The sequence below is a fragment of the Suncus etruscus genome, chromosome 8 (genome assembly GCF_024139225.1).
Source record: "Suncus etruscus isolate mSunEtr1 chromosome 8, mSunEtr1.pri.cur, whole genome shotgun sequence".
Taxonomy (NCBI): domain Eukaryota; kingdom Metazoa; phylum Chordata; class Mammalia; order Eulipotyphla; family Soricidae; genus Suncus; species Suncus etruscus.
The window spans coordinates 57,918,503-57,928,652 of record NC_064855.1 but is presented as its reverse complement, the minus strand read 5'-3'; the positions used below and the strand labels follow the sequence as shown (position 1 = coordinate 57,928,652).

The 10,150-nt window shown below is 43.4% G+C and overlaps 1 protein-coding gene across 1 annotated transcript in view; it reads right to left on the bottom strand.

Annotated features, from left to right (window-relative positions):
- SLC25A15 (solute carrier family 25 member 15) overlaps positions 1-10,150 on the bottom strand; it is a 32,826-nt gene that overhangs the window by 12,410 nt on the left and 10,266 nt on the right. Inside the window, 2 exon segments of the mRNA XM_049778830.1 lie at positions 2,466-2,724; positions 8,406-8,530. Of these exon segments, the coding sequence (XP_049634787.1) occupies positions 2,466-2,724; positions 8,406-8,460 (314 nt within the window). The 5' untranslated portion in view covers positions 8,461-8,530.

Genomic DNA, 10,150 nt, shown 5'->3' with positions numbered 1-10,150 from the left:
GCAAGCACCTTTAAGCATCTGGCTAACAAAACCAGGAAGACATCAAGATGAATGGCCTGAAGAAAGAAACGGGAGATTTCTGAACCTGCACTAACTGGCCATGGCCACTCTCACCCTCACCCTTAGTCTCAAGAAAGGACTTGAGGTCAGAGTCTCTTCCAACCCTGAAGAGGAGTGGAACAGGCTACCTCTAGAAAAATCCTGCAGTGGGTGAGAAGACAACAGCCATCCGAGAACCAACTCGTTCTTACATCAGCCTGGCCTAAGTGACTGTAACGTGACAAACCTGCTGTGTCCCCACCCTATCCTCAAAAATTATCTGTGAGTATTGGAAGTGCCCCAAATGAAGATTTCTCCAGTAATATTGTGTTTATGCAAAGGAAGGAGCCAAATTTTTTTCAATATCTAGTAAAGTGCAGGGTTTAAGTGGAGAAAAAAAATTTTTATAATTAAAGTAAAGTAACCTATGTGTGAAAGCATTCTCATTAATTGTACAGGAACAGATCATAAATTATAAATGCAAGCATAAGTCTAACTAAAAATAATTTAGAGCTGTTTGTTAATAATGCTATGATGCTTTTGATTTCTGTTGTTTAACTTGTATTATCATTAATTGTTACACACTAGGTGTAAAAAACCTTAGATACAGAACAAGTGAGAAACCCCCCGGAAACCTCTTCATAAGTCTTTTTCAGATACTTCTCAGAAGCCCGCAGCTCGGGTGGTCAGTGGCCTGGACAGACTATCTGGTGACCTCAAAGGACCCCCCCTGCATATCCATCTGACTCAACTTCCTGGACCAGGGCAAAATGAAGATCACCTACTGTACCAGATGACAGCATGGGACTGTGAAACCACTAGTCAGGCATACTGGAAGCTCCCTTCCAGTTGGGACTGGATCGTGATAACCAGATTTGTAGTGAATCACACTTTTTGAAGAGCAGCTGAGAAAGGGGGCATAAAAAGAAATGCCTTGCATTGCCCTTGAAGTTTTTAATCTGGCTTCCCATTATTGTGTGCTAATTCAGAAACTACCCAGAGTGCTATCTTATAATTCTGATTCTTTTAAGGCAAGGTTTAGTAGCTGCTCTACCCTCGAGAACTGGTTTCCCTCACCCTGGCAGTCATCCTAGGGATGGGGTTAGCTGCTGAAATTAAGGGGGGGGCCGATCAAATCAGTAAGCTTGAAACAGCCGTCAGGCAAGACCTAAGAAAAATAAAAACCTCAGTTCGAGCTCTCAAAGACTCGCTAACTTCCCTGTCAGAAGTTGTACTCCAGAATAGAAGGGGGTTAAATCTCCTCTTTGAACAAGAAAGTGGGCTATGCGTGGCCCTAAAAGAAGAATGTTGTTATTATACAGATTACACTGGGTCATACAGGCATCTATAGACAGACTTAAAAGAGGCTAAACGAAAGGGAACAAAAATCCCGGGTTCAAGACAATTGGTTTCAGTCCTGGTTCAAGTAGTCCCCCTGGGCCCGGAGAGATAGCACAGTGGCGTTTGCCTTGCAAGCAGCCAATCCAGGATCAAAGGTGGTTGGTTCGAATCCCGGTGTCCCATATGGTCCCCCGTGCCTGCCAGGAGCGATTTCTGAGCAGACAACCAGGAGTAACCCCTGAGCATCGCTGGTGTGACCCAAAAACCAAAAAAAAAAAAAAAAATAGTCCCCCTGGCTAACAACTCTAATGTCTGCCATTACAGGCCCGCTTGTGCTCCTGCTGCTATTACTGACTTAGGACCTTATGATTATTAGGCAGCAATGTGAAGCACTCAATCAAATAGCCCAAGATCTCTAGGATTAGAGATCAAACAAAAGAAAAAGGGGGGATGTAAAGGAAAAGTTTCCCCTGAGTTTGCTAACTGCCCTGATCACCTACCCCCCTTCACAATTCTGGGAACTTAAGTTTCCCCTGAGTTTCCTGACTGCCCTGATCACTCACCCCCCTTCACAATTGTGGGAACGTGTAGACCCAGTTATAGTTTAACTTTCTTTCTGTTCCTACATGGTTTTAACCTGGTCATGTTAACCCTGTAAGCTTGCACCTGCACCTTGCAAAAATGTGATTGAGCAAATGCCAGATGTCATGTACTTCCTAAAGCAAATCAATCTACTGTACCTTTCTATTGTTTGAAATACTATATACAGCTTGTAAGCTCAGGCTCAGGGCTGGTTTGCTTATGCTGGATTCTAGACAGCCCCTGCATGCTTGTAATAGAAAATAAACCCCCTGTTTTTGCATGAGACTGTGGTCTTGGTGTCTTTGAATGGCGCATCGTTCTCCTGGACTTAACAATCTGACAGTGCTGGGGTAGTGCTCCAGGTTCTAGTGGGGTCAACCATGAGTGTCAGGATGGAACTGAAGCGAGGTTCCCATGTGCACAGACTGCGTTCCCGCCCTTTGAGCCATCTCCCAGCCCCAAGCAAGTAGTTTGGAACACACAAAGTGTGGACCCCCACCCACCTCAGCTTGGCCTGCTGGTCCAGCCCGATGAGTTTGCGCACCACCTGCTGGCAGAAGCCGTAGCACATGAAGAGGACAGAGTTCTCCGCGATGTTGGCGATGAGCGCAGGACTGGTCCCCTTGTAGAAGCCACGGAAGCCCACCTGGGTGTAGGTCTTGAGGCAGCAGTCAGTGAGGCCACGGTACAGGTTGGGGAATGTCTGCATCTTCACCTTCATTGTATCAAAGGGCTGTCCAGTCAGGACGCAGGCCGTGCCCCCTGAAACCAGATGGGATCTTGTTGCTGGAGTCTCAGCCACCCAGCAACAGTAGGCAGGTGACCTTAGACATACAAGCACCTAATTTTTGACAAAGAAGCAAGAAATCCTAAGTGGAGCAGGGAAAACCTCTTCAACAAATGGTGCTGGAAGAACTGACTGGTTATCCACTTGCAAAAAAGCAAACATAGACCCCCAGTTAACATCATGTACGAAGATCAAATCCAAATGAATTAAAGACCTTAATATCAGACCTGATACCATAAGGTATATAGAACAACACATAGGTAAAACACTCCATGACACTGAGACTAAAGGAATCTTCAAGGAGGAAACTGCACTTTCCAAACAAGTGGAAGCAGAGATCAACAGATGGGAATACATTAAGCTGAGAAGCTTCTGCACCTCAAAAGAAATAGTGCCCAGGATACAAGAGCCACCCACTGTGTGGGAGAAATTGTTCACCCAATACCCATCAGATAAGGGGCTAATCTCCAAAATACACAGGGCACTGACTGAACTTTACAAGAAAAAAAAAAACATCTAATCCCATCAAAAAATTGGGGAGAAGAAATGAACAGACACTTTGATTAAAATATATATATATATATACAAATGGCCAAAATGTACATGAAAAAATGCTCCTCATCACTAATCATCAGGTAGATGCAAATCAAAACAACGATAAGATACCATCTCACACCACAGAGATTGGCACACATCACAAAGAATAAGAACAATCAGTGCTGGCTGGGATGTGGAGAGAAAGGAACTCTTATCCACTGCTGGTGGGAATGCCGCCTAGTCCAACCTCTATGGAAAGTGATATGGAGATTCCTCCAAAAACTGGAAATTGAGCTCCCATTTGACCCAGCTATTCCACTCCTAGGGATATACCCTAGGAACATAAGAATACAATACAAAAATCCCTTCCTCCACCTATATTTATTGCAGCACGATTCACAATAGCCAGACTCTGGAAACAAGATGCCCTTCAACTGATGAATGGCTAAAGAAACTGTGGTACATATACACAATGGAATATTATGCAGCCATCAGGAGAGATGAAGTCATGAAATTTTCCTATACCTGGTTGTACATGGAATCTATCATGCTGAGTGAAATAAGTCAGAAGGAGAGAGAGACGCAGAATAGTCTCACTCATCTATGGGTTTTAAGAAAAATAATACTCACTTTTGCAACAATCCTCAGAGACAATGAGAGGAGGGCTGGAACTTCCAGCTCGCTTCAAGAAGCTCACCACAAAGAGTGGTAAGTGCAGTTATATAAATAACTACACAGAGAACTACCATAATCATGTGAATGAATGAGGGAACTGGAAAGCCTGTCTAGAGTACAGGTGGGGGTGGGGTGGGATGGAGGGAGATTTGGGACATTGGTGGTGGGAATGTTGCATTGGTGAGGGGGTGTTCTTTACATGACTGAAATCTAATCACAATCATATTTGTAATCAAGATGTTTAAATAAAGATATTAAAAAAAATTAGGCTGGGGCTGGAGTGATAGAATAGAGCGTTTGCCTTGAATGTGGCCAACTTAGGTTCAATCTCCAGCATCTTATGTGGTCCCCTGAGGCTGCCAGAAGTTACTTTTGAGTACAGAGCCAAAAGTAGCACCTGAGCACCACTGGGTGTGCCCCAAAACCAAACCAAACCAAACAAAAACTGGAAAGGCCAGGGAGATAGTATTTGTACACAATTAACCAGAGTTCAATCCCTGACATCTATATAAACCCACCCAGAGTAACTGATGAACAGTCACAGAGGCAGAATTAATCCTCCCCCAAAAATCTAGTGCTAGAGGGGCCAGAAAGATAGTAGAATGGGTAGGGTGCTTGCCTTGTCTGCAGTTGACTGGATTTAATCCCTGACATCCCTTATGGTGCCCTGGTCTCCCAGGAGTGACTCGTTAGAGGTCAGGAGTAACCCCTCAGCATCATTAGGCATAGACAAAAAGAAAAGAAAAAAAAAAAAAAACTAGGGCTAGAGAGCACTCAATAGACTGAACACAGCCTTTGTTTACAGAAGGCCTGGTTTTGATCTCCTGACACCACATGGTTTCCCAAGAACTGCCAGGATAAGTTCCTGAGCATAGGCAAAGTGACAGCCCTCTCCCCAATAAAGAGAAAAACTAAACTTTATAGTGCTAGGAAGCAGTATAATAGTTAAGGTGTACGAACGACTAGTATGTACTTGAACTAGATTTGATTCCTGGCACCACACAGTCTTCTGATCATCATTGGGTAAAGCCCTACAGGCTGATAACTACCTCTATATATGGTCCTGGGGCCACCAAAACCACAGGTGACATAGGTATCCTCAAAAACATAGGGTTCGGAAACATTACAATCTCAGCTGATTGTGTTAAACTACCAACCCTGGTTGACTGAGGATCATCTGTGGGACCCCAAAGATCTCCTAAGTACTACGTGGGAGTACCCAAAATAGAATGACTTTCAATTAATTCCTGGCAGATAAACAAATATTTTCAAAAAGTCTGAAAACTAGATCTGGAGCGATAGCACAGTGGTATTTGCCTTACACAGGGTGACCCAGGATGGACCCAGGTTTGATCCCCAGCATCCCATATGGTCCCTCGAGTTTGCCAGGAGTGATCTCTGAGTGCAAATACAAGAATAACCCCTGTGTACTGCCAGATGTGGCCCAAAAACTAAAACAAAAGTCTGAAAACTGATCTCTTTGCAATCACAAGTGTGAGCTCTGAAATCCCAAAAATACCATCTTTTCTTTTGAAAGAATAAAGACTCTTCTCAGTTGTCCTACAAATTGACCACAATTCTGAATATGTGGGATACAATTTAGTAAGTAGGAACTAGAATAACAATGATATTTTATCTCTCCCAGTTACTGCTGGGCTGGAATAAAATAAGTTCTTCATTTTATCAAAAACGTAATTATTTCTAGAGATGACTGTCAAACTTTTTAATAGGCACATAATTTGGATGTAGAGAAGCTGAATAAGGTATTTCATTAAAAGCACAAAAAAGTGCTGTTTTTAGTACACAAAAGTGTACTAGCACAGAGAGCTAGTACAAGGATTATGGAACTTTCCCTGCATGTGGCCATTTAAGTTCAATCCATGGTACCCAGATGGTTCCTGGAGTACTGCCAGGTATGGTACCTGGGCATAGAGCCAGGAGTAAGTCTGAGCACAGGGGAGTATGGCTCCAAAACCAAATAATGATGATGTTGAAACAGTAATTTAGCTTGAAGTCTCTCATAATTTAACTCAATCATCCTGAACAGTTAAGCCATCCATCGGAGACTATAAAATTGGTAACCTATCATGGTAGAAAAGATGGGAAATTAATGAATTTTTGCTTCCTTCATTGAGACCCACTCACTTTCTGTGTCCTTCTCTACACAGAGACCACATTTCCCCTCTTTCTTCCCTCTTGCTTCACTCCCTAGCAGGTGTGACTATGCTGAACATCAGCATGAACTACAGAGAACTTAATACCCATCAAATTCTCAAATATCCATTCAATGACCCTGGGAAAATTTTTAAGGACTCAATGATTTGTAATTGTTTGAAATTTAGACCACTGAGCTGGGATGCCTCACACGATTAACAGTCTACCTATTGTAGACACTAATCTAAGCACACACAGGCAGCCAGCACAGCAAAAGGCAGAAGTCTCACTGGTCTGTTGAGCCACAACCAGAAACCAGCGGGTTAAAATCCAATCCCCTCGCAAGAGTCTATTGGGACAGATCCAAGAAACTCTGTTTCTCCTACTATGGAGCAAGACACTCCCTGAGGCCTGTAAGCTAGCAGCCAGTCTCCTGCCCTATACTTCTTATCAGCATCTGTAATATGCTGGCTCTAACCTGCCTCAACATTTGGTTCAAGGGAACATGCTTTGTTCTTATCTAAATCAAGAGAATGGCAGGACAACAGAAGGTGGCCAAGTGACCACACTTGTACAGGATGTCCCACTAGACAAGAAGACAGTGAGCAGCCCAATCTCTGACCTCTTCACTCTGGGAAGCTGCAGCCCACTGTAAGAATCAGTGCAGGACTAGAAAGATGGCTCAAAGGGCAAAGCACACACTTTGAATGCGGGAGGCCTGGATTGATCACCAAAACTATATGGTCCTCTGAGATCATAAATATAGAGCTGAGAGTAGCCCCTCAGCACTGCCTAACATGCCCTTTATAACCAAAAGTACAGATCTAACAAAGATACATTAGGAATCAGTACAAGAGGCCAATAGAGATAATACAATGGGTAAGTGTTAGCCTTACATGCAATTGACCTGGGTTTGATTCCTAGTACCATATGGTCCTCTGAGCACTGCCACAAATGATTTCTGAGTGTAGAGCCAGGAGTAACCCAAGTTGGCCACATATCCCCAAAAAAAATTAACACAGGGATCGAGATAATACAGTGGTTAGGTACTTGCCTTATATTCACTCAACCCTAGTTGAATTCCTGGCACCCCATATGGCCCCACAAGTCCTCTAGAAGTGATCCTTGAGCACAAAGCCAAGAATAAACCCTGAGAACAGCTGGGTGTGGTCCAAAGAAAAAATAAACAAACAAAAAAGGAATCCGTGCTAGACCAAAGAGACCAGGGTTTCTATCTGCAAAGATCCATATTGTAGAATTCGCCCAGCACTAAGGGACCACAGGAATCTGGAGAATGGCAGGCTGAGCTAATGTGAGTTTCCTGTTTGTTTTATTGTTCTTCAGGCTGAAGATATCAGACCCGTTAATGCCTCTTTCTGGTCCCCTCTTACCATCCAGCTGTTGAGTTCACCTTGACACATGGGCCCCACTGGCACTGAAATGCTTGTCCTCACATCTGCCCAGCAATTGAGTTAGGGCACTGAGCTTCTTCCAGACTTCAGAAGCACTCTCTGGAAGCATTCTGGGAGTACCCACCCTACCCAATGAGGCTTCAGCTTCTTTTAGGTATTGGACTTCAGTTCAGGCCAGTCCACAATCCTGTCAAACCCAAGAGCTTCCCCTTGCTCTCAAAACTTTTGGATTGCTGGTGACAGCTCACTAGTAGAGTACCTACTTTACAATCTTGAGGCTAATGAGGCCAAAAGACCAAGAACTGTCCATATGCTCTACTATCTAGGATGGAACTGCTGTCTGGGATTCCATGGCCCACAACAAAGTTTCCCATTTCTTCTGTGCTCTGGAGTTAAATGTACACTGTCCCTGGTCATTGAAGAAGCAACAGGAACACAGTGGCAAAGAAGGCTAAATCCTATGCACCCTGACATTGATGATAGGAGTGATTCTTTTCTCAAGCAGAAATACAGAAATGGAATTTCCTGGAAAAATAGCGCACTATTGTTTTGGTACTCTAAGACTCTGAAGACTGCCAAGGGGTGGCGTGGTATCCACATGACCTGCTAGTCACTGTCATGTGACATTGGGCCAGTGACTCCAGCTCTGAACTGAATTATTTTTCCAGGTCTACACTTGGGATACTTCCAACCTGCATTTTAACATAAAAGTCTTTCTACTAATGGGAACTATGCAACCTTCTTCCACATCTAGAGAAAATACCCCAGTACCTTTGTGTTAAGGAGATTCATTCTAAGGGGAAAGCATACTTATGGCTTTGCAATTATAGGATACTATGGTCACCTGTTTGGAGGACTGAATATTCTCAAGGGATTACCTGCAGCACCCGCAGTGAGGTCGATGGCAGCTTGGATGGCAGGATTGCTCTTCATCTTCTCCCACTTTGCTGCTGGACTCTGGCGAAAGCAACTCACTGCAGCTTATGTCAGGCACCTCATATCCCTGGCAGGAAGTAAGCATTCACCATCAGTCAGTCTCTGCAGCCCCTTTTACTTGAAGCCAACAGCCCAATAAATGGCCCTGAGCTTCTGGAAGCCCAGAACTCAAATCCACAAAGAAGGCTCTGTACATCCGAGCAGCTTAGCATGACATAGCATTATTCCTTTGCACCACCAACCACTTCTCCATAAAAGGCCTCAAAACCCTGACCACCTAAATCAAGGCGACCAGTGGGAGCCCTTCACCCTTCTGGTTCTTTGCTTTGCATGCAACTGACCTGGATTCAATTCCTAGCATCTCATATGGTCCCCTGAGCACTACCAGGACTGATTCCTGGGTACATAGCCAGGAGTAACTCTGAGTGGTGTCCCAAAACTGTGATAGTAGTGGTAGTGGTGGTAAGTGGTGATGGTGGTAATGATGATGGTGGGTAGAGGTAGTAGAAATAGTAGTAGTAGCAGAAGCAGCAGCAGCAGCAGCAGCAGTAGTAGTAGTAGTAGTAGTAGTAATAGTAGTAGTAGAAGTAGTAGTTGTAGTAGTAGTAGTAGTAGTTGAAATAGTAGTAAGATAATTCTGTAACTATTCAACTCCTCTGGTTGACTCCACTCACGAAGACACTGCTGAGTTCCATTCATGTGAAGGCAATTTTTTTTAATTTTTTTTTCATTTTTTTTATTTAAACACCTTGATTACATACATGATTGTGTTTGGGTTTCAGTCATGTAAAGAACACCACCCATCACCAGTGCAACATTCCCATCAGCAATGTCCCAAATTTACCTCCTCCCAACCTAATCCCCACCTGTACTCTAGACAGGCTTTCTATTTCCCTCATACATTCTCATTATTAGGATAGTTCAAAACGTAGTTATTTCTCTAACTAAACTCATCCCTGTTTGTGGTGAGCTTCATGAGGTGAGCTATAACTTCCAGCTCTTTTCTCTTTTGTGTCTGAAAGTTATTATTATTATTATTATTATTATTATTATTATTATTATGAAAGCAAGAATGTCTTTCATTTTTCTTAAAACCCATAGATGAGTGAGACCATTCTGTGTCTTTCTCTCTCTCTGACTTATTTCACTCAGCATAATAGATTCCATGTACATTCATGTATAAGAAAACTTCATGACTTCATCTCTTCTGACAGCTGCATAATATTCCATTGTGTATATGTACCACAGTTTCTTTTTTTTTCTGGTTTTTGGGCCACAATCGGCGATACTCAGGGGTTAGTCCTGGCTGTCTGCTCAGAATAGCTCCTGGCAGGCACGGGGAACCATATGGGACACCGGAATTCGAACCAACCACCTTTGGTCCTGGATTGGCTGCTTGCAAGGCAAAGGCCGCTGTGCTATCTCTCCGAGCCCATACCACAGTTTCTTTAGCCATTCATCTGTTGAAGGGTATCTTGGCTGTTTCCAGAGTTTTGATATGGTAAATAGTGCTGCAATGAATATAGGTGTAAGGAAGGGATTTTTGTATTTTATTTTTGTGTTCCTAGAGTATATTCCTAGGAGTGGTATAGCTGGGTCATATGGGAGCTCGATTTCCAGTTTTTGGAGGAATTTCCATATCACTTTCCATAGAGGTTGGACTAGGCGGCATCCCACCAGCAGTGGA